Here is a 26918-nt window from a genome sequence, read left to right on the forward strand (position 1 = left end):
GCGGATGCAACACTGCTGGACGCTCGACTACGACATACTTGGTGTATCTAGGCGACAACCTCATTTCTTGGAAGTCCTCACGGTAGAAGTCTATTTCTTGTTCGTCAACAGAAGCTGAGTACCGGGCCTTGGCTAATGCAGCTGCTAAGGTCCTCCAAATTAAAAATTGCTCCAAGAGCTCAAGTTGAGTCTAGTACAGCCCCCGGTTCTACTTTGTGATAACCTCAGTGCCACGTACGTCTGTAAAAATCCAGTGTTTCCCTCACGTATGAAACACTTGGCTTTGGACAACTTTTTGTACGGGATCTAGTAACTAGTGGTCTGCTAGTTGTTCAACATATCCATCCTCCGCTTAGTTAGTCGATCTCCTCACCAAGCCACTGGGACGTCAACTTTTCCTTCATTTTCGGTCAAAGATTGTAGTTTCCGACGGATCCTCAATCTTGCGGGGGCATGTTAAGGATATAAGTGGTTGACTCAGTCTATGTCTGTTCTAATTATATACTCCTGTAGAATAGCTTCATTAAACTAGTAGTTATAACTCCCTACTATCTACGTTCACTTGTATACTATTTATAGTTAGCTGTTTTACAACAATAAACATATTGTTCATTCCCTCACATGGTATCAAGAGTCACAATCTCCCAAGAGAATTATACAATCAAATTTAAAGAGAAATGCGGCATGTTGGAGGAGCAACAACTATTTTTACAAGAACATGTAAGAAGTCAGGCAACGTGGAGAAAGAAAATGTCTCATGGATGAGTGGTATTCATGCACAATTTGAGCAACATATTCAAACAAGTATACTTACACTCCAACTACAAATTACCTCAGAAAGTTCCATTATCACAGGTTTAACTCCAACAGTATGGAGAATGTTATTGTCCTCATAGTATTCTCTTTTCTCATCTACATATTTGGCATACCTTAGTGTCTACAAGTATGATGCAAAAATAAGTACGGAGTTCACCTAACTCATAGGTGGAATATATCCAAAAGATTGCAAAGTAAATAGATCAAACCTGTTCATCCACTTTTGAAGGTGGCACTATTAATCTTAGCACATCATACAACACACTTGCAATTTGATATATCTTAAACATCTCTTCTCTGCAATAGAAAGTCAAGAATTTTTTAAATAAAAAAAAATCTAGGAAATTAGATTAGAATGAGAGACAAAGCTGCAAAATAAATTCTAAGCAAGCCTCACGATTTTTTTGTTTGTTTGCCATCTCTGATATTTTTCTCATAGAAATTCTGGTAAAATTTTTGAATTTCTCTAGGATCAGTTTTTGTAAGCACGGGTTTTGTCTCTTCTTCTTCCTACAAAAATAAATTGTCAAACATGGTTAGAAGGAGCTTACTAGATAGCTATTAGATATTCAGATATCAGATATGTATCCAGCATTCAAATCAGTGGACCACAGACACAATAAGGAATTTAATTATGCTGAAGAATATTTACAGTAGATTGATTTGGGATGACAGGCAATGACTGACAAGTTCCACCAAGGCTTTCAAACACACAAGAGAGCAAGGTCCTCTACTTTTAGTATCATCCCACTAGTTTGAGTGACACTTGCCAATTTTTATTTTTACTATTGGTGTACAAACATGATATATACTTTAACCACAGATTTTGTACATTATTGAATAATGAATATACATTTTAATTTATAAATACTCAAACATCAGCAGCTTAGAACCTATTGGATTATACTATCTAAGGCAGATAAGGCCTTTTGCTATTCACAGAGTAACAATAAGTGAGGGCAGATGGTCTCTCGAGATCCCAATTTGCACTCATCACATAATGATTGTGGTAATCTGGGATGATTTAGTAATTTTGAAACAACATAATCAGATGTTGCCATTAAATTAGTTAAGAAATTTAAAATATATGGAATTTATAGAGCAGAAAATGGAAAATATATACAAATAAAGAACATAATTGATGCATAAAGAGACAAACATAAAATTGAACATAATCGGTATACCTTTTCAAGTCTTTGTATCAGGTAAGTCTTAAACTGACGAACACCATGTCCGCTTGCTGTTGGATCCATCCTACGAGTCTTCTCAAATGCATGAAATCGGCCTTTTTCAGAAACAAAAATTGAGTTAAAGAAGAAAAGAATATCCTTAACATTAAAAAACCACTCCATCCACCTAAAGTGACACATTATTTAAATTATTGTTAACAAACAAGTTAACAGTAATCCAAATTAATCTCATCACGGTAAATTCTCATTTAATTGCTTTCCGAATTTTATATCAAATACCATGTCTTTCAAAGTACCAACAGGTCAAATGCAAATTCTTGTAGCATAGTTCAAGAAAAGGGTAGTTAAGACAAATAAGAAATGGTGTTCTGGGAAAAGTAAAACCTGTGACTAATTACAATTCAAGTCAAAAACTTTCAGTTTCTCTTTTATCCAATTGTCGAACTTGGGAATTTTCTAAATTTTGCAATGAAAATTCAAATTTTGATGTAGATTATAAAGAGTTATAAATTTTGATCTAAAATTACAAGCCACATGAAAGACTTGAGCATTTGTAGTTATTAGACATATAATCACCAGCTTTACTTTCATACACAGAGAGTAAAGGATACCGGTTGATTTGAGCAATTGAAATACAAAAAGAAATTATACTTACATAAATAAGCAACTCTTCTATTTTCTTTCTCGATTTCGTTGGCCACACGGAGGATGGGAGCAATGGAAGCTAAGGAGGAAGGGGCAAGCTCACTGTCAAGGGTGTTATCGTCTTCGCCGGCGGCGGGGTCTACCTGTTAAGGATATAAGTGGTTGACTCAGTCTATCTCTGTTCTAATTATACTCATGTAGAATAGCTTTATTAGACTAGTACATAGTTGTAACTCCCTGCTATCTACTCTCACTTGTGTACTATTTATAGCTATCTGTTTTACATCAATAAACATATTGCTCATTCCCTCACATGGTATCAAGAGCCACAATCTCCTAAGAGAATTATTCATTTTTTTCCCTTTCTTTTTCGCCACCTTTGTGACACAGATTGCTTCCCAATCTGATCTGCTGCAACTAGCAATGATGTTATCCAGCAAAATGCTCCGTCCAACTTCCCTATTAAGTAACCGCTGGAGTTTGCGCCAATTGGATATCAATAATGCTTTCCTGCATGACACACTGCATGATAAAGTATATATGGAGCAGCCGACCAGATATGTTAATCCCTTATACCCTATTCATGTTTGCAGGTTAACTAAAGCTATGTATGGCCTTAAACAGGCTCCCAGATAGGGCTGTGCTAACCTGATGAACCTGCCCGCCCCGAAATCCGATAATAGAGCTGGGGAGGATATCCGAACCCGAAAGGCTAAACCCGAACCGATAGACTACTTATACGGTTATATATAATTCGGGTAAGGTTTGAGATTTGCCCCCCCGACCCGCCCGAATATCTGAAATATTATATATATATATATATATATATATATATATATATATATATATATATATATATATATATGTTAAGAAACCCTAGGTTTGCCATTTCCCATTTCTCCTTACGCTTGAGAGGAGTGAGAGCGCAGCTGCGTAGTCGTGACTTCTCTAGAACTTCTCTCACTCTCTGTCTCTCTGAGTTCTCTAATCTCTCACTCTCCGTCTCTCTGAGTTCTCTAATCTACGTCTCTTAGATAGATACTAAGATCTCTGATCTCTCATTCCCTCTATGTCTCTGTCTCTGAGTCTCTCAGAGTTTATTTGACGTCGGACGACAATGGTGATGTGGAGTGTCGACCTGTGGTGGAAGCCAGGTAGCTTGACCCTTGGAGAGTTGGAGGTATTCCGTATTCATACCCGTGGACCTGTGGTGCCGGTGGTGGTCCTAATGGAAGCCTTTGCTTGAAGCCCTAGTTAGCCCTAGTTCTCCAGGAAATATAGGGAGAAAACAAGTAAATCGTTCCATCTCAGTTCTCTCTTCTTTTTTTTTTCTTTTTTTTTTCTTTTTTTTTAATATTGTTTCTGTGTTTAATCGTTGATGTGTTCTGTTAATCTGCAGAAATGTAATTTCTATGATGAATATGTAATATGTGAGCACTAATTTTTGGGGTTTTCCCACTTCTATGTATGACTGTCTGTTGCATGAGTATTGTGCATTTGTGCCCTAATTTGTACATTAGCCATTGACTCAAACTAAGCCCTAATTTTTGGGGTTTTCCAGATATATGATTAATTTTACAAAATTCTAATATATGATTGTTGATTGTATGAGACTATGAGCCCTAAATTTTGGACAATTCCATATAGGTGATGATTTGATGATTCAAATCTGATTATGAATTTCATGGTGAGAGGCTGGGAGCTTAAGCTGGTTTACTATGTAATCTGTATGTCTGCTTATGCCTTTATTTTGAATTTTATGGTGGAAGCCTAAGCTGCTTTAATTTGTAATCTACTCTAATCTGTAATCTGTATAATTGTTTATGCTTTATGTGGACATTTGTTTACTGTCTTACTGAAGGGGAACATGGAGATAGGCATTGTAAGTGTGAATCACAATCTGATCTGTCCATTGATTTCTGGTATATTACTCTCCCTTACTCATTTAAAGCTTAACTGTTTTGTTTTACTGAATACTAAATTACTAATGATTATTATACTAACTTCAGTGTTTTTTTTTATGGTTATGATGATTTTTGGTGAAGTTTATGGCTATGATGATGCTTCCACCATTTGTTTGAATCAAAGGACTTTAGGGTTGGTATGTTGCTCTGAGTTTAATTGCAAAACTCAAGTAGCAATTTTCCCCCTAATCTTACCTTAATATGAAAAATAGCAATTTGAACATTTTTTTCTCCCTCAGCACAAATGTAGTTCCTTTATTTAACTTCTCTTTGAGCTTAATTACTTTGTAGTTTTATACTTTGGCTAATGATTTTTAATATGAGCAGGAAGATGTTGAGTGTTAGTTACTGAGTTGATTACTTTTGAGTGCTGAACTGTTGCTGGTTGGAGTGATTGATGTAATTTCTGTTTTTTTTTTTTTTTTTTTTTGGTAAACTGTGAATATGTGATGTAACTTTTTATTTGGAGTTTGGCACTTGTAATCTAATTTTGCAATTTGTAGCTTTGTAAATTGTAACTTAGTTAAGTTCACCGCCTTTTGTAAGGTTGAACACTTGAACAATTGATCTTAAATTAGCTTTTATATATATATATATATATATATATATATATATATATATATATATATATATATATATATATATATATATATATATATATATATATATATATAATGTTTTTGAAATCCGAACTTAACCGAAATTCGATAAAATCCGTCCGAACCCAAACAACTAAAACCGAATGGATTACTTAATAAATTTAATCGGATATGATACAAAATTTGGAATCCGAAATCTGAATGGGTGGGCAGTTCTAAAATCCGAACCGTCCGAACCCGTCTGATGCACACGCCTACTCCCAGAGCCTGGTACCAGGAACTCTTGTTGTTTTTGCAGCGTTGTGGGTTCACTAAGTCACAAGCAGATGCTTCACTGTTCATTTATTCAACTGATGGTGTGATTGTTTATTTCTTAGTCTACGTAGATGACATTTTGTTAACAGGCAATAATGTCACATGGCTTGATTGTTTTGTGGAAACTCTATCATCCCAGTTTGCTCTAAAGGATCTCGGTACACTCCACCATTTCTTGGGTATCGAGGTCATCTCCATTGGTGATGGTGTGTTCCTGTCACAAAGCCAGTATATAACTGATATACTCACGTAGTTCAAAATGGATGGTGCAAAAGGATGTTTCAACACCACTGGCTGTTTCAGAAAAGTTAATACCTCTGCAGTCACCTGATCATGCGACGGGTGCTACGCAATTTCGTCGCTTGCTAGGTCTCATGCAGTACCTGGCCTTGTGATCACCTGGCCAGATGTGGCGTTTGCGGTCAATCGACTCTCACAATTCATGCATGCGCCTTCAAAGCTACATTGGCAAGCTACTTAACGTCTGCATTGCAATCTCAAAGGGACTGTTTGTCACGGGCTACTCCTTCGTGTTAGACAAGCTTTAAGGTTGCGTGTATATACCGACTCCAGTTGGGGCGGATGCAACACTGCTGGACGCTCGACTACGGCGTACTTGGTGTATCTAGGCGACAACCTTATTTTTTGGAAGTCCTCACAGCAGAAGTCTGTTTCTCGTTCGTCAACAGAAGCTGAGTACCGGGCCTTGGCTAATGCAGCTGATGAGGTCCTCTGGATTAAAAATTTTCTCCAGGAGCTCATGTTAAGTCTAGTACAGCCCCCAGTTCTACATTGTGATAACCTCAATGCCACCTACGTCTGTAAAAATCCAGTGTTTCACTCACGTATGAAACACATGGCTTTGGACTACTTTTTTGTATAGGATCTAGTTACTAGTGGTACGCTAGTTGTTCAACATATTCCATCCTCCTCTCAGTTAGCCGATCTCTTCACCAAGCCACTGGGACGTCACCTTTTCCTTCATTTTCGGTCCAAGATTGGAGTTTCCGACGGATCCTCAATCTTGCGAGGGCATGTTAAGGATATAAGTGGTTGACTCAGTCTATCTCTGTTCTAATTATACTCATGTAGAATAGCTTTATTAGACTAGTAGTTGTAAATCCCTACTATATATATCTACTCTCACTTGTGTACTATTTATAGCTAGCTGTTTTACATGAATAAACATATTGTTCATTCCCTTGCATGGTATCAAGAGCCACAATCTCCTAAAAGAATTATACAATCAAATGTAGAGAGAAATGCGACATGTTGGAGGAACAGCATTTATTTCGGCGAGAACATGTAAGAAGTCAGGCAACATGGAAAAAGAAAATGTCTTCATGGATGAGTGGTCTTCATGCACAATTTGAGCAACATATTCTAACAAGTATGCTTACAATCCAACTACAAATTACCTCAAAAAATTCCACAGGTTTAACTCCAACAGTAGGGAGAATGTTATCGTCCTCATAGTATTCTCTTTTCTCCTCTACATCTTTGGCATACCTTAGTGTCTACATGTATGATGCAAAAATAAGTACGGAGTTCACCTAACTCATAGGTGGAATATATCCAAAAGATTGCGAAGTAAATAGATCAAACCTGTTCATCCACTTTTGAAGGTGGCACCACTGTAATTAGCACATCATACAACACACTTGCAATTTGATATATCTTAAACATCTCTTCTCTGTAATAGAAAGTCAGGAATTTTTTAAATAAAAAAAAAAACTAGGAAATAGATTAGAATCAGAGGCAAAGCTGACAAATAAATTCTAAGCAAGCCTCACGGTTTTTTTGTTTGTTGGCCATCTCTGATATTTTTCTCATAGAAGTTCTGGTAAAATTTTTTAATTTCTCTGGGATCAGTTTTTGCAAGCACGGGTTTTGTCTCTTCTTCTTCCTACAAAAATAAATTGTCAACATGGTTAGCTCGGGCTGAATAGATAGGTATTAGATATTTAGATATCAAATATGTATCCAGCATTCAAATCAGTGGACCACATACACAATAAGGAATTTAATTATGCGGATAAACCACAATTCAAGAATATTTATAGTAGATTGATTTGGGATGACAAGCAATGACTGGCATGTTCTACCCAGGCTTTCAAACACACAAGAGAGCAAGGCCCTCTACTTATAGTATCATCCCACTAGTCTGAGTGACACTTGCCAATGTTTATTTTTATTATTGGTGTACAAACGTGATATACACTTTAACCACAGATTATGTACATTATTGAATAATGAAAATACATTTTAATTTATAAATAATCAAACTTCAGCAGCTTATAACCTATTGGATTATAATATCTAACACTGATAAGGCCTTTTGCTATTCACAGAGTAACAATAAGTGTGGGCAGATGGTCTCTCGAGATCCCAATTTGCACTCATCACATAATGATTGTGGTAATATGGGATGATTTAGTAATTTTGAGACAACATAATCAGATGTTGCCATTAAATTAGTTAAGAAATTTAAAATATATGGAATTTGTAGAGCAGAAAATGGAAAATATATACAAATAAAGAACAAAATAGATGCATAAAGAGACAAACATAAAATTGAACATAATGGGTATACCCTTTCAAGTGTATGTAGCAGGTGAGTCTTGAACTGACGAACGCCTCGTCCGCTTGATGTTGGATCCATCCTATGAGCCATCTCTAATGCATGAAATCGGCCTTTTCAGAAATAAAAATTCAGTTAAAGAAGAAAAGAATATCCATAACATTTAAATTAAATTAAATTAAATTTTTTTTTTTAAAAAAAAAACCACCCCATCCACCTAAACTCACTTATGAAGAAGTGAAAGTGACCCTCGTACGTACAGAGCTCTGCATTTTATCGCAGAGGGCTTCAACGGCCCAAGGTCTCAAGCGATGGCTCCCTAACCACTGATGCCAACATATATACCACCCTTAAGTGTTAGACCAGCTCCCTCGGTACAACGTACTGTATTTTAGCCCGGGGAACATCCACAGAAGCAATAGTATATATGCTAAGCACCAGAAGCCCACCTCACACCCACCCAACCCTTTATATAACAACCAGCCTTTTCTTCCAATCGCCAATTCAAGCAAGATATTTAAAGCAGACTAAGAGAGCACTCCCACCTCAGAGTGTATGTTATGCATGAAACACAGGAATCAAATCCCGCGAAACACACAGCCACAGATAGAAGCAGGACAGGCACAGAGAGCACAGAGCAGAAAGAGAAAACCCCCAGTATTGGAAAGCCCCCTACGCCCTATGACAGCAAGGCCAACTACGCAACTAGCCCAGCAGAAAACAATACAACATGAAGTAATAGTACAAGTCCGGAAATATCTCCGCTAAAGAAATAAATGAAAGATAAATAAGGAAAATAAAGACGCGGCTCGCATGCCAACAGGCCAGCCAATCTCCTCTCAACGGCACCAGCAACGAACAGTAACTAGAACCCTAACGGGATTAGCTACTATGGGCCAGTAGCAAGCCTGACTAGATCAACGGATTTGATAGATCCTGCCCAGCCACCGTTCAGCCCGGACAAGGGTGCCTCTTGTACCGCTGACACCTACGTTGTTGAGGCTAGGCTTGACACAAAGCCAAACCATCATTTCCTCTAAGTAGTACTTTCCCTTCATTTCAAATTTTCTTTATAATTTCCTTTTCTATTTTCCACTCTCGTTTTTAAAAAAGTGATACAATTCATCAAAAGCAAACATAGTTCAAGGCGGGTCATAATCATCAAAAACCACCGATGGGATATCATCATGAACAAGCAACGCACGCACCCTCGGCGGTAAGTTTGACAAATTACGGAAAATAAACTCCCCATCCTTATCCCCAACCCAATCTGCCAATGCAGCCACCGGGAGGTTACCCTGCGGCAAACACTGAAGAACAGAAACAAATGCACAGGAGTAAAGAAACCGGAGTCGTGACACTTCAGAGTCAAAGACCCATGGACTAGGTGCGGTGGGGTCTACATAACCCTTAAGCTCAGGCAATACAGACTCTAAGACCAGGGACCTAAAACCCTCAGCTAAACACCATTCAAGAGAGCGGTGCATACCATGGAAAAAATCCCGAAACCCGTCGACTGCCGAAATGGCTAGGCCGTAGCAGAAACCACCCCCCCCCCCCCCCGATTACGTACCAAGGCAGCAGTCCCACCCAACGACTCAGAATATGAAAAATTGAGCTTTATAGAACCATCCGAAGGGGGATCCCATCTAACAGCGCGAACCACGCGCCGCGGTACAGTGGAATCTATCAAATCCATTGACCTAGTCAGGCTTGCTGCTGGCCCATAGTAGCTAATCCCGTTAGGGTTCTGGTTACTGTTCGTTGCTGGTGCCGTTGAGAGGAGATTGGCTGGCCTGTTGGCCTGCGAGCCGCGTCTTTATTTTCTTATTTATCTTTCATTTATTTCTTTAGCGGAGATATTTCCGGACTTGTACTATTACTTCATGTTTTATTGTTTTCTGCTGGGCTAGTTGAGTAGTTGGCCTTGCTGGCATAGGGCGTAGGTGGCTTTCCAATACTGGGGGTTTTCTCTTTCTGCTCTGTGCTCTCTGTGCCTGTCATGCTTCTATCTGTGGCTGTGTGTTTCGCGGGATTTGATTCCTGTGTTTCATGCATAGCATACACTCTGAGGTGGGAGTGCTCTCTTAGTCTGCTTTAAATATCTTACTTGAATTGGCGACTGGAAGAAAAGGCTGGTTGTTATATAAAGGGTTGGGTGGGTGTGAGGTGGGCTTCTGGTGCTTAGCATATATACTATTGCTTCTGTGGATGGCCGTATAGGTTCCCCGGGCTAAAATACAGTACGTTGTACCGAGGGAGCTGGTCTAACGCTTAAGGGTGGTATATATGTTGGCATCAGTGGTTAGGGAGCCATCGCTTGGGACCTTGGGCCGTTGAAGCCCTCTGCGATAAAATGCAGAGCTCTGTACGTACGAGGGTGACCTGGGTTCCAAGGGTGGGTGGAGGTGAGAATCATTGCTCATGTGGCGGACTATTCACGGTTCCCCCGGACAAAAATGCAGAGATCTGTACCGGAGGGGATATGTCCAACGCATGAGGGTGGTAGGGTTTCAGGAGGCTGGTTTCATTGCTTCTGTGGATGGTCACATAGGTCCCCTCGGATAAAAATGCAGAGCTTTGTACCGTGGGGGATCAACCTGACGCTTGGGGGTGAAACTAGTCCTTCTTTGGCTTTGGAGCACCGTTCCCACCCTTTGTGTATGGCATGACGCCCAGGAATTGTCCAGCTTTGCATGTGGTACAGGTGGTTTGTAGAATGGGTATTGGGCCCACTTGGTGGTTAAGAGTTTATTTCCTTTATTAGTTAGCCTTAGGCCTCTTTGCTTTATTCTTTTATCTCTTTGTTGCCTTGGTCACTTTTGGGCCTTGGCAAGACGTTGTTTTGGTTTTTAATAAGAGTTCATTCTTTTTTTTTTTTTAAACAAAAAAAAAAAAACAAAAAAAAAAAAGAAGAAGAAGTGAAAGTGACACATTATTTAAATTATTGTCAACAAACAAGTTAAACTAATATTTTATTTATTTTTTCTTATGCATCAACAATCCAAATTAATCTCATCACCATAAATTCTCATTTAATTGCTTTTCAAATTTTATATCAAATGCCATGTCTTTCAAAGTGCCAACCGGGCAAATGCAAATTCTTCTAGCATATAGTTCAAGAAAAAGGTAGTTAAGACAAATAAGAAATGGTGTTTTGGGAAAAGCAAAACCTGTGAGTCTGTGACTAATTACAATTCAAGTCAAAAACTTTCAGTTTCTCTTTTATCCCATTGCCAACTTAGGAATTGGCTAAATTTTGCAATGAAAATTCAAATTTTAATGTAGATTACAAAAGTTAAAAAGTTTGATCTAAAATTACAAGCATTTGCAGTTATTAGACATATAATCACCAGCTTTACTTGCATACACAGAGAGTAAATTGAAATACAAAAAAAAAAAAAAAAAAATATGATACTTACATAAATAAGCAACTCTTCTATTTTCTTTCTGGATTTCGTTGGCCACACGGAGGATGGGAATAATGGGAGCCAAGGAGGAAGGGACGAGCTCACTGTCAAGGGTGTTCTCGTCTTCGCCGGCGGCGGGGTCTACCATGGTTGGCGCCGTAGACATCGCCATGTATTAAGATTGAAAAGCGGCAGAAACAATAATCTACAACACCAATTATGTCCTCTCTTCTTCGGCTTCTGAATCCAGAGAGCTGGATTGAAGAAGAAGAAGAAGAAGAAGAAGAAGAAGAAGAAGAAAAAGAAAGCGTAAATGAACATGCGGATTGGAGAGGTTTATATATGAAGAGGCAGATACTTTGGAGAAATGCGAGGCAAATGAGTGGGAAACTTCATTATTACTCAACAAAGAAGTAAAGAATGGGGATTGCGATGGTTCTGCTTTGCCTTGCTTTCGTGGAGAGAGGCCCAACTATCTTGAATTGTAATCTCCAAGGACCCAGATTTTTCTGCTTCTCCATGAATTCGCCTTCATACTCTATTTTTTTTTTATACTATTTTATTTTATTCTTCATGGAGATAGTCGTTATCAATAATGGCACGGAATTCTTGTGATGAAAGAATGGTCCATCCTACAACAAAAGAATACATTCCACATTCAATGTGCACAGTTGTACTATTATAATGTTACTTATAGAGTAAATACCACCTATGGTCCCTCGTGTTTGGTGGCATCGCCATCAATGGTCCCTAATTTCCGTAATTACCATCCGTCATCCTTCGAGTTGTCAAAAGTTACCTTCTAGCGTCCTTCCGTTACTTCCTCCCGTCTCAGCCGTCAAAATAGAGGGTAATATTATCATTTGATTTATACAAAAAGAGTTAATACCAGCCAAGGTCCCTCGAGTTTGGTGGTTTGGCCATCTTTAGTCCCAAGTTTCCATATTCCATTATTTTCCTTCTTTCATATTCTCTTCTTCAAATGTATTATTATTACTATTATTTATAATTATTAAATTCTTATTATTATTACTATTATTTAAAGTTATTATTGTTATTATTAAATTATTATTATTATTATTGTTATTGTTATTATTATTATATTATTATTATTAGCATTAAATTATTATTATTATTATTATTATTATTATTATTATTATTATTATTGTTATTATTATTATAATATTCATATTCATATTATTATTATTATTATTATTGTTATTGTTATTATTAAATTACTAGTAATTCACCCGCGCGATGCACGAAAAAAAAATTATATTATTATAAATATAAATAAAAAATAGAAAAAATAAAAATATTTTAAATTGTTCACCTGCGCGATGCACGGAGAAAAAATTATGTTATTATAAATATAAATAAAAAATAGAAAAAATAAAAATATTTTAAATTGTTTAATATAATAATATTTGTGAGCTTCCATTGGTCAAGTATTTATTATTTTTATAGAATACAAAATTATAATTAAAATTTTGTATGGTTAATATAATCTCTAATTATGTATATATTCAAATAAACTTATAGAGAGATTTTACATAATTACATTGATTTATTTTTAATTGTATTTCATCTATATTATAATTTTCACAATACGAATAATAACTAAGATAATTACATTTAGAAAGCAAATTTCAAATTTTGTATGAGTAAATTTAAACTCTAATTGAACATATTTTTTTATATGATTATATAATATATTCTTTATGCACATGGCATTTCATAAACTCAAATGTCATTTTATAAGTCCAAGACCACTTTTTGTGGAGATAATTCAAATGTATTTTTTTTCTTTTAAAAGTCCTATCCAGAAAAACATTAAAGACATATACGATATATACATTTATATATATACTTAAATTTTTATTTATGGCTTAAATGATTTTTTTTATTCTGAAGTCCAATAATTGACCCACAGCCCGCAACATTTGCTTTCTTCATCCCTTCTCGCTTCTGCCATTTCTTTGAAGCATTTGAGAGGGAGAAAAATTATATGTAGAGGCTTGCATTAATTGCATTGTTTCAGATATCGAATAGGCTTTCATCGAAAATTTAATTAATATTGTAATCCCAAGAACCACCATAAATAACAAAAGTATATCAAATAGACTTTCATGGTAAAACCAGAGATTTAATTAATATTACATCGTTTCATATTTTCTATTAATCGGGAATCGGAATCCTTAATCCTAATATCATAACATTTAATAACTCCATTAATTCAATATATGTAATCCTTTGTTATGGATGAGAAAAAAAATAGCTATTTTATTTTTCAAATGTTGTGCTTTTTTTTTTTTAATAGTAAAAGATGTTGTGGCTGTTTTATATTTATAGCTAGTAATAATAATAATGTTGGTAATTAATTGTAACATTATTATAACATTAATTACCTCCCAACCATATAGCTTTATTATATGTAATATTATTATTATTATTATTGGTGGTTTGGCCATCTTTAGTCCCAAACTTGGCCAAACAATATTAAAGAAAGTTGGTGGTTTCTCAACTTCCAACTCGAACTCCCTCTTCTACTATACAATATTAAAGAAAATTTACAAATGTATAGGGGTCGTTTACTTTATTTATCTGTTTTTCCATTTCCAGTTTTCTCCATTTCTCCATTTTTCCAGTTTTCCTTCTCCATTTTTTCAGTTTTCCATTTTTCCATTCCTCCAAATTTTTATTTCTCTAATTTTCTGATTTTATTAAATACACTCATCCTATATAGCATTTGCACATTTCTACAACAACAACAACAATAATAATAATTTAATAATTTAATAATAATAATAATAATAATAATAATAACAATAAATAATAGTAATAATAATAAGAATTTAATAATAATAATAATAATAACAATAACAATAACAATAACAATAACAATAACAATAATAATAATAATAATAATAATAATATAATAGCATTTGTACATTTCTACAACAACAAAAATAACAACAACAACAACAACAACAACAACAACAACAATAAAATAATAATAGTAATAATAATTTTAAAAAATAATAATAACAATAAATAATAATAATAATAATAATAATTTAATAATAACAATAATAATAATAATAATATGAATATGAATATTATAATAATAATAATAATAATAATAACAATAATAATAATAATAATAATTTAATGCTAATAATATAATAATAACAATAACAACAATAATAATAACAATAATAACTTTAAATAATAGTAATAATAATAAGAATTTAATAATAACTATAAATAATAGTAATAATAATACATTTGAAGAAGAGAATATGAAAGAAGAAAAATAATGGAATATGAAAACTTGGGACTAAAGATGGCCAAACCACCAAACTCGAGGGACCTTGGTTGGTATTAACTCTTTTCGTATAAGTCAAATGACAATATTACCCTCCATTTTGACGGCTGAGACGGGAGGAAGTAACGGAAGGACGCTAGAAGGTAACTTTTGACAACTCGGAGGATGACGGATGGTAATTACGGAAGTTAGGGACCGTTGATGGCGATGCCACCAAACTCGAGGGACCATAGGTAGTATTTACTCGTTACTTATATTGCATGCATGGGGAATTGTGGATAGGGAGGTGAAGTATTTCACTATTTTGTGGAAGGAGACACGGGGATGAACTTCCTCATCACTCATTCATGGTTTTGGGCCTTTTGCCTTCATTCCTTACATCACTGCTTAATATTCTCTACACTTGACACTTTCCTTTTCTTTTATTGAAAATGATTTGTTTCAATATTTTGTCACAAAAAATCTTAATGTGTTTTTGTAGGTTGACATATCTAAATCCGTCCCTGATAGTACTAATTCCAGGTGGTCGGTGGTACTCATAGAATGTATGTAATGTACAAGAACGAATTGTAGACAATAAGATATAGAACAAGTGGTGTGTTATTCATGTTCTGTTCTTGAGTGTTTTCTTGTAGAGAGGAGGAGATTAGGCTAGATGCATAGAGTGAAAGAGAGAGTGGAACCCCTAACTTTGAGGGCTAAAAGCCCTTTTATAGGCCCAAGGGAGGTGGCGGGTTTGACCCGTTCCGCGTTTGACCCGTCACCTTTGACTCCGACTCGCAGATCAGGGATCGAACTGTTTGGCTTTTGACCCGACTATAAGCGGGAAAACGGACTCGGGGTAAATAACCTAACGGTCCCCAATTCAATATGTTTAAGTACATTGAACTTTATTTTATGAACATATAGAATATAATGAAGATTAACAACCTACTATATACGTATGATGTACATTTAGTTTAGTGTTTATGGATATTAAGGTTTATATTTATGGACATATAGAACAAATATTATGAACATAATACATGATGAATGTTATTAAGCATGTTGCTTGATAATATAATGTTTATGTAAATTAAACTTTATTTTTATGAACATATAGAAAGAGCGTTATGAACACACTATAGAGGGAATAGAAATACTATACATATGAACACTATAGAGGGAATAGAATACTATACATATGATGTGCATTTAATTGAGTGCTTATGAACATTAAAATTTATGTTTATAGACATATAAAACAAATATTAAAAGTATAAAACATAATAATGTTATTAAACCAAGTTCACAATATAATTTGCCTTTGTGAGATATTTTGCCTTTTGTGAGCAAAGAGATGTAATAGTTATACTGCAAGTTATAATTAATTTTATAGAAAAAAAAAAATCGATCTCCTAATATCATACACTTTAAAGCTCAATCATAAAATTGTAAAACTAAATTCTTTTGACTTTACTGTTATTATTACTGGGAAGACTTTAGGGCATGATTGCGTGGGTAATGGGTAGCCACAGAAATAGGTGATTTTAAAATTTTAAAATATTATTAATAAGAATTCAAATCTCATTACTTAAAAACTTAGTACAAAGTTTCAATTATTGTAACCTGGGGTGGTAGCTCATATGGTAAATGAGCTCTTTTCGTGGAGGAAAATTTCGGGATAACCTGAGTTTGATTTTCACAAGTGATGATTCTCCCCGGGCCAGCTCTCAGTCTCTCGGAACGAACTGAGATTGTCGGTTGTCGGGTGAACCTGAACTGTTAAAAGGACAGAGAAAGACCTGTCGAGTGAACCTAAACTGTTAAAAGGACAGAGAAATTAAAGACCTGGAGGACGAATTGAGATTGTCGGTTGTCGGGTGAACCTGAACTGTTAAAAGGATAGAGAAAGATCTGGACCACCTCGTGGTTTACACCTAAAAATTTTCAATTATTGTATTAGCATTACTTTGAAAAAATCTTCTAAATTAAAAATTTCTAATTTTGAAAAACTATTTCTTTCCAAAATAGTTGTTATTGTTATTGTTATCGTTATTATGTTAAGTAAATAATAATAATAATAGCTTTGGAATTTTTTTTAAATAAAATATTGTACTTCTACAAACACTATATTATTATTTCATATACACAATAATTAAAATATTTATATTAATAATAGAAAATTTGAAAGGAAATAATTTTTTAGCTGTAAAAAATAATTTAGAAATATTTGACTACTTGTTTCTAAAATTAAAAGTTTTTTTTTTTTAACATAATTAATAATTTTGATTTTTTTTATGTAAATAGCAACAACAACAACAACAACAACAACAACAACAAAAAAAAAAAAAAAAAAAAAAAAAAAACACTTCGTAAAGAAAGAGTTTATTTTTTTAAAGCATTAATAGAGTTTAATTTTAGAAAACAATATATTTAGGAGGGTTTTAATAAATTAATTCAAAAAATTAATAAAATATAACATAAATATTCAATTTAAAACTCAAAATATTATAAAATAAACTAATTACAATATTATAACTAAATTGTTTAATTTGAAAATATGACAAATAATTAATATCTATCAAAGTTCTAAATAAATTCCATATATCCATCCATATCTAAAGAAAAAATCTGCAATCATCCCAAAAAGGAGAAAAAGAAAAACATCATCCACGCGAAGCAAATTCTCTATGCCTAACTTGGACTCTGCTAGACTGCTATAGAGGTAAGAATCTTTCACTACAACTATATGACAGTATGACACCCTGTTTTTTTTTTTTAATTTTTATTTTAATAATTTATTTACGTTGTACTAGGTCAAACTTTACTATAAACAAACACGCATACACACATATATATTGCACATGCGACACACACGGGAGGCAGAAACGTTTGTATAGTTGTATATCCAGGCAACCTGAAATGTTTGACTTATTTTAGATAATTGGATAACGATGAAGAAACTCACAGCTATTATATGATGACTAGTATTTGACCCGTGCGATGCACGGGATGTTATTTTTTTCGAGTTAAAGAAGGATTTTACAAAAGAAGAGAGCGAGTAAGATAAGAAGGAAAGATCAGCTTTGCTTTGTTTGATGAGCATCAAATAGAATAATACCTGTCTGGAAAACTGACCGCACCTATAAGATCATCATTTGACTTGAAATCCTCGCGAGCCTATCAGCTAACCGTAAAAGACGTTTGGCGGAGATAAGCGCTGAGACCGAGGCATGAAATAAAAATCTGGAATAGAGAAGAGGACGGACTTGTATATATAGGGCATTCTCCCGTCGCCCAACCGAAACGCAGCACCTGTCTAGGTCATAGTCTCGGGCCTAGCGGCGTCGAGAGGGCGGCCGCGAGGAACGATGGGCAGGGAAGCCGCAGAATGGTGCCCCGTCAAAGGGAATTATGTCATGAACAATCTGGATTTGCTAAGAAGGTACTGGCTTTTCCTTTGGGAAACTGCTTTGCCTGCTGTAACTGATTCACCCAACTAGGAATTTTTTAATTCTATACTCTATACTGCCAATTTCACGGGATGTTATTTAAATATTTTTAATTGTGTGTATTTTATGTTAAGATTTGTGTGATATATTGGGGAATACAACAAAAAACGTATGAAAATTGTATGTTACTAATAGTTGCAAGGTGTTGGTAATATAAAAACAATACATTACAAAATTACAAATTATTAAAAACTTCATGATATACAACATTAGTGGTTGATGTAGTAGTTGAACTTGAGTCTTTTACAATCAATATTTCCAGACCGTCTGGATTATTAACCCGAGATGCAGCTACGTACAACTGACCGTGTACAAAAACCGGTTTCTTTAGTATTAAACTTACATGAGTTAACGTTTGGCCTTGACGTTTGTTTATGGTCATCGCATATGAAAGCATCAATGGGAATTGCCTTCGTTGAAACTTGAACGGCAATCTTGGATCCGAGGGTGACATTGACATTCGGGGAATTAACACTTTTGTACCTTTGTTGGGACTAGTGAAAAGCTCGCCTTCAATAACATGGTCTACTAACATTATGATTATCAACCGAGTTCCATTGCACAACCCCAGAGAATGGTCAATATTTCTCATTAACATTAATGGTGAGCCGATTTTCAAATTCAGTGTATGATTTGGTAGACCCGACACACGAATGCTGTTTAGAAATTCCGGTGTGTGTACATCTCCAAGTATACCATTATCACCGTCGGCTTTGCATACTGCGTCTGAACTATAGTAGGACCTGCTTTCGGCATTATGCAACTCAGTCATATATTCATTAACTGCGTTGACCACGTCCAGCGTTGGTGCAAGTATAGCACGACCTATCAGATGCTCGGGGTCAGTGTTTCCAATTGCAAACATTGGAAATGTACTTTCCACAATTGCTTTAATGTCGTCCCCCCCCCCCCCCCCCCCCCCCGGATGATACTAACATGTGATTAGGTATTTGAACCTCTGCGAATCCGTCGTTCCGCCCACCAAGCTTTCCATCGCCGATATTGGCAATCCAGTTAGCAAACTCTTGTAATGTCTGCCGGTTCACACCGTTGTGTACCGAACTTAGCCTGAGGTTTTTAGTCAATCTAAAAACTTTGCAACTATCCCATAAATATGATGAATTTATAGCGGACAAAACAATGTCTTGCCGTGTACCTTTTGGAACTACTGGAAGAATTTGGCGGAAATCTCCACCCAGGACAACTGTCTTACCACCAAACGTCTTCATTTCACTATTAGGGTCCACAAAACGCAACAAATCCCGCATGGTTCGATCTAACGCTTCAAAGCAATGTTTGTGCATCATGGGAGCTTCATCCCAAATTATCAAGCTCGTTTTTATCAACAATTCAGCCAAGTCGCTACCTTGTTTAATGTTACAGGTAGAGTCCTCATTTATTGCAATAGGTATTACAAATCTCGAGTGTGCAGTTCGGCCACCTGGTAACAACAAAGAAGCTATGCCACTTGATACGACATTTAAAACGATCTGGCCTTTGCACCGGACTGCAGCGGATAACGCTCTCCATAAGAAAGTCTTTCCTATTCCACCGTATCCATAAACAAAAAATAATCCACCTTTATTGGTTGCAATATCTTGGATGACAGTATCAAAAATGAGACCCTGTTCTTCTGTTAGTTTGGCACACATCACTTCAGAATCTGTCTTCAATTGTTCCGAATTGTAACGAACCAATCGATTTTGAAACAACCTTGTATTATCAGTACTTGGTGTGGGCATCGGAGGATAGTCTTTTAAAGACTTGTTCTGTTGCCCCAACAGGTTTTCCAATTCCAATAATCCAAAGTTCTTTTTCTCTTCCTCTGTTAAGACCAAATCTGTTACAATAGCAACATCCAAATTGTTATATGTATAACCTAAGAAAATTGTTGAAAAGTATATTGTATAAAAAAAAAAAAAGTTATATTACCTTGTTGTTTTAATATTCTTCTTTGATAGTGTTGAGCATCTTCACACAGATGTTGCCAAACTTGATTCCAAACATTTTCGGGTCTAATAATTGAGGATGATGTTAGTAAAACAACAAATAGCTTCCTCAATGAATGTGCAGTTGACCAGTAGCTTGCCTCATTTATAGCATCAATGTACTCTTTATCGTCGTCTAGCAATCCATGAGCATAACACGCATCTCTAAAGGTCAAGTACTCAACACTGTTAACTGTCCTAATATCTTTGAAACTTTTTGGACCACGGACTATGTTCAATAGACACCTCAAATAATATATTTCACCTGAAGCTGGAGGTACATAGAATATTCGACCAATTGAGGTTCTATTGGTCTTTCTTGGATGCCATTCACGGATGTCTTTTTTCCACACAAATTTGGTAGGCATCTCAATGTAAGTCAACAAACTCGCTTCTTTGAAATTCTGGTTGGTCTTAATTTATTTACGTTGTACTAGGTCAAACTTTACTATAAACAAACACGCATACGCACATATATATTTTGCACATGCGACACACACGGGAGGCAGAAACGTTTGTATAGTTGTATATCCAGGCAACCTGAAATGTTTGACTTATTTTAGATAATTGGATAACGATGAGGAAACTCACAGCTATTATATGATGATATGTATTAAGTAAACATCACTATTATGCAATAATAATTCGTAAATCACATAAAAGAGATAAATTGCATTAAGAAAATTTTATTGTAAACTGACCAAAAGAGTATTGGAAAGAATAGAAGTCGCCCGATTTAAAATATTTCATTTTTTATAGCTATAATATTGGTTTGGCAATTTGGCCGGGTTAAGTACATTCCTAGCTAACTAGCTGCCCTACCATACTCACTGGTCAAGAGTATTGTGGGCAAGAGTATTTGTTTGTCCTCCAATGGAATATCATTAGTTAGGCCTCCAGACATGCCTTAGCCAATAAAATTGCAAATTTAATGTATAGCTGCAGTTAATGCACGGGTGATCCAGTATGTTAAAGTAGCTGCTGCATTAATTATAATAGTTAATGTAATTCGTACTAGGGCGAGCATAAATCCGCCAAATTCAATTTAATTTTTTAAATACACTTCTGAGTTCTATCTAATTTGTATCAACTTAAAGTAAATGAGATATAGATATGACTTTTCAAAATTTGTTATATCTAATATACTGCGCGTATATATATATATATATATATATATATATATATATATATATATATTAAATTGAAAGTTTTATTTTTTGAATGTGATGCTTGGAATATTTTGATTTTGATTTTTCAATACTTGTTGAGCATATAACCATTAATGTGTAATCGAATTATCAGCTAGTTGAGATGGAGCATATGCTTTAATTTGGTATCAGAGTCATGCCAAATGTCATGGGCACTTTTTTCCCATGAATTATTCAAATGGTTGTTTTTTCCCCTAAAATGTTAAATGGATGCATTTACCCTTCAAACAAATATTTCATTTATTTTTCTTCTCAAACAAATTATGACCACGATTTGATTCAAACCGAGCAAACATTATAGCAACCAAATCGAAATATTCAAATTACAATTTAGAAGTGAAACCCGATATTTAGAGTTTATTAAAATTGCGAACCGGAACGGCCGATTCATGTTCCGAACTGAAAAAAAATACATTTATTATTGAATTTAGACTATTTTAAAATTTAAAAAAAAAAACTAAAATAAAGACGGTTCAAAATCGTGAACCGGATTCGGAATCACCGATTTACGGTTCAGGATCTAGTTTTTAGATTCATAATTTTAATAAACTGAAATTCAAATATTGAGTTTTGATCTGAATCATAACCGAAAACTTTCAATTCGATTGTTATAGGGTCCGGTTTAGTTTAAACTGAACCGTTGTCATCCCTACGTATACGCAATAATTTGTTGGAGAATAAAATTAAATAAAATGTTTACTTTAAGGGTAGAAATGTCAATTTAATATATCAAGGAAAAAACCACCAAATGATTGAGAGGACTAATATACTTACATGAATAATTCAAGAGAAAAAAGGTACTATAAATATATAACTTAGGGAAAAAAGTTACATTTTTTCATTTATATTAGGTTGTTGTTTTATGTCCAAAAGCCCGGATCCCATCTCTTACTTTTTGACAAAAACATGCATGGGACGAGCCGACGAGGTATCAAGAGAGAGAAGGGAGGTGGAATTAAATGGGTTTTGACTAGAATAGGAGAATTTAAATGGGTAAGACCACAAATACATGTTTGATGGAAATAAACAAAGTCATTCATGTTTACGAATCAAAATTTTGAAAAAAATACATTAGGAAAATGCGTTTGATTTTGATAGAAATTGATAAATTCCATTCTCTCTCTTTTTTAGCTAAAAAAAAATTTAAAAAAAAAAAAAAATTCAAAGCAAAAGCACCACAATGTATTGAATGAGGAAGAAAATAGTCACAAAAACAAGTGCGGAAGTATACTCCAAAGACCAGAACTAGCTTGTAAATTCATAACTTTAGCAAGAATATGAGGTACACGGTTTGCAACCCTTCTAACATGACGGAAAGTGTTGGGTTGTGGCCCGGAGAGCTGAGTTCCAATCATTATTGTATGGATCATGGTCCACACAAGTTATAAGGACCATATTTTGTCTACTGTAAAATAATGTACACTCAGTACAAAAATAATGTATATTCAATACAAAAATATGTATATTGTATTCAGGGGATGTACATTATTTTTGTTCTGAGTGTACATTATATTGTATAATATACATTCAGTACAAAAATAATGTACATTTAGCATATTAAAAATGTATTTTTTGTTATAGTCCACATAACATTGTGTGGACCATGGTCCACACAATAATTTGCCGCTGAGTTCAGCATCTTGTCATTGGACAGTATCGATCGCTAACTGCTAAGCAATTATAAAGAAATAAAGTTCCATCTTCGCTACTAGTTATACCTTTTATCGTAATGATAAGTTATTGATCCCCAATTGGTATCAGAACCCAGAATCACGAATTCAAAGAAGCATGATGTGTAGTTGGAGCGGATAGGAATAACAACAGTAACTCATATAAGAGAGGAAAGTCTAAACATTTTTCCTCTAAATCATGGCAAAGAGCTAATCAAACAAATTTAATTTATATAATGTGTTTCTTCAAAATTTTGACCCAAATGCATTAAACAAAGTAATGTTGTCTATTTCTTTTAGTTTATATTTAAAAATTACCCATTTCCAATCAAAGAAAAAATTTACCATTTTGGGTTCACCTTAGTCACAAAATGCATTTTCAAAAAACAAAAAAGTAGATAAATTGTTGGCATAATACATGCTTTATTACACCTTTGATCATCATCATGTACACTTTTTCCGCATTTGAAGGCAATAATGCAATGAATGCGCCAAAAGCATGGAAAATACTGTACGCAAAATGCATGCGAGCATATATATATATATATATATATATATATATATATATATATATGCATGCAACCTATTGAAGGTACAAAGAGCCAATAACGCCTTCACTAAGGCTTAAACTCACACCCTCTTATATAGAATTCCAACCCGAGTGCCATCTGAACACAAGTTGCTTGGCATATATATGTATATATATATATATATATATATATATATATATATATATATATATATATATATATATAGTGAAAGGTTCCCATGCGGTTGAATGTTTCCCGTGCGGTTGTGCAGTTGATTAATGTGCGTGAGATTTGTACTCAATGTGCGTGAGTGTTATACTTAACGTGCCTGAGATTTGTACTTAATGTGCGTGAATGTGTAAAATGCAGCAGAAAATATGGATGTTAGCTTCTTCCTCAATAGCCATTGCCCCTTCCCTGATGATGATGATGCGGAGGCGGGCTATGGTGGTTAAGAATTATGGGAATAATACAACAGAAATCCACACTTAGCTGGTATGCAAATTTTGCTGTGCGTGCGTCATCTATATAAACATTCAACTGCACTGAAGGTAGATGGTAATCCAGAATCCATGGCCAAATTGAAGGAAGAAGTAACAAGAAGCTTGGACGTTAATGTGCGTGAGTTTTCTGTTCTGCTTCCTTCTGAGCTCGTAATTCTGAACTACTCACGCACATTAAGCACAAATCTAACGCATATTAAGCACAATACTCAGGCACATTAAGTACAAAACTCACGCATATTAACATTACGCACATTAAGTACAAATCTCAGGCACATTAAGCACAACACTCACGCACATTAATCCACCGCACAACCGCACGGGAATCCACAAATGCACCTGATCCCTTCCCTATATATATATATATATATATATATATATATATATATATATATATATATATATATATATATTTGGCACTTTGTACTCCCTCTCTTCCAAAGTCAACAACAGCAATTTGCTCTTTTGCTTCCGCCTAAGTTAACGGTACAACTGCCTGCCCAAATCGTCATACATCCTTGTATATGTACTATATACATGTGACGATAATAATAAGAAGATATATGTATAGAATCAATTAATGGTTCGTATGTCACGGTACTAGTTAACAGTACGTACTAGTGCCAACTAACCATACATACGTTTCGTTACCTTCTGTATTGTTATTACAATACTAGTTTGTACATACTGTACATATTATGTACATAGGATAACACTATAATGTATGTATAGAATTAGTCAACGATTCATTTCGCACCATACATATATAATTAAGATAATGTTGCAATAATAATGGAATTTGGGGATGACAATGGCCTCCTCTTTGATAATACATATACACTCGACCGCTCAAATCCGTGAGTAGACCAGTAACCGACCAGCTCCGACTCTTAACTGGTCGGGACTGAATACCACACAATCATTCCCGGTAGCCCGAACCTTGAGCAAGGCACTCACCTTGAGATCGGGAGGACTTCCCGACCTACCACCCGTCTCTCCGGCTATCCATCCCTTGAACCTTGTCTCAATCACGTTATGTCCATTATATCCCCTACATCATAGCACTTGGAACCGCCTCCCTAACCGGTCAACTTGCGCCTTCCACGTGGAAGACATGCCGAATCTGCGGCATGTGTTCCCTCTTTTGCCTATATAAGGCACATTTAATGCTGAAAAAGGAGACTTTTAATTGATCTAACACAATTTATCTGAAATCAATCCAAATTGCCCTACTCACTTCTCGAGTAAAAGGGGAGTAATATCATTAGGTAAAGTCCGAATTAAGCTCATCACTCTTGTATATGATTAACACAATCTAATTTTTAATATTATTTTAAAATATATTATTAACAAATTAAGTTATAATTTTTTAGACTAGTTGTACTTGAATTGTGTGATGAGTTTAATCGAGATGGTCTTAGTAAAAATCAAACTTGTGACAATCCAAATACTAAAAACATGCTTCATCCACTTAGTTATTACCACTTTCAAGACAATTTATTTATTTATTTATTTTGAATAGATATTGAGAGTGAATTCCATTTTTGGTCCTACTGTTGTAGGGGCGTTTCCAATTTTAGTCCACTTTAATTTTTTTTTGCCACTTTATAACCACTATTATTGAATGTGTTCCACTTTTAGTCTCACCGTTAGTATTTCCATCAAGAGGCCGTGTAATCTAGGGGTATTTTGACCTTTCTTCTCATCCAAGACTATGTTTGACTAAAGAAATGAGAACATTAAACCTAAAACCTAAGAAACCTCGCTGGCCCATGTTGGAACGAAGAAAACGATGTAGCTTTGGCTTCCCATTCTCGTTGTTCGAAGAGCCATCTTTGAATATCGAAGGAGGAGGACGAAGCGTCTGGATTAAAAGAGAAGAGACAAACATAAAAAGACCAAAATACCCTTTGATTATACGGCCTCTTGACGGAAATATTAACGGTGGACTAAAAGTGGAACACATTCAATAACAGTTGTTGTAAAGTGGCAAAAAAAATTAAAGTGGACTGAAATTGAAAACGACCCTATAATAGTAAACCAAAAATGGAATTCACTCTAGATATTGATATCGACCGAATTTAAGTCAAAATTTAATTAATTAACTAAATAAATAAATAGTAAAAATGACAAATATTTGTCCACATAAATAGTAATTTTTAATAATATATTATATTGTGCCTTGTAAGTTAATTCTATAAGTTTTAACACTTGTATATTGTACATAACCTTTAAAAATTAAATAATCTTTGCAAGCATCTTTAATATGTGATATATATACTTTACACACAGAGAGACACAAACAGTGGTGGCAAGTATGATGAAGAGATGGAAATACAATGGTTGCAAAAACTGTACAAGGAACGTGCCAAGTGTGTTGTCCGCTAGGGTCAAATGCCGGTGCCGGTCTCCGGACACGTGGGAGAGAGCCTCCGGTCCTTCCTTCAATTATATCTCTATCACAATTAACAGCCTCGTATCCACCTCGGAATCCTTTGACTTCCACTCTCCAGCAAAGCTGCTGCATGTGTTTGAGTGGTCATGAGGATAACTCGCAATTATTATCTGAGGACATGTACAGTATATCGTACGAGATAAATTTTACTTTGTAATCTTAACAAGTAAAAAATTATAAAGAGATAAATCAGTCTAAATTGTTCATAGCTGATCGACTCAT

At 34.9% G+C, this 26918-nt stretch overlaps 2 protein-coding genes across 2 annotated transcripts in view; one reads left to right on the plus strand and one right to left on the minus strand.

Moving 5' to 3' along the window:
* The window catches only part of LOC109187709 (putative callose synthase 6), a 76660-nt gene extending 75747 nt beyond the window's left edge, over nucleotides 1–913 (minus strand). Inside the window, exon 1 of the mRNA XM_019337983.1 lies at nucleotides 833–913. Coding sequence (XP_019193528.1) covers nucleotides 833–847 — 15 coding nt within the window. The 5' untranslated portion in view covers nucleotides 848–913. The remainder of the gene's footprint in view (nucleotides 1–832) is intronic.
* Nucleotides 1–26918, plus strand: part of LOC109187717 (probable WRKY transcription factor 71) — a 50952-nt gene that overhangs the window by 19151 nt on the left and 4883 nt on the right. The window lies entirely within an intron of this gene.

The sequence above is a fragment of the Ipomoea nil genome, unplaced genomic scaffold (genome assembly GCF_001879475.1).
Source record: "Ipomoea nil cultivar Tokyo-kokei standard unplaced genomic scaffold, Asagao_1.1 scaffold1421, whole genome shotgun sequence".
Lineage (NCBI taxonomy): Eukaryota > Viridiplantae > Streptophyta > Magnoliopsida > Solanales > Convolvulaceae > Ipomoea > Ipomoea nil.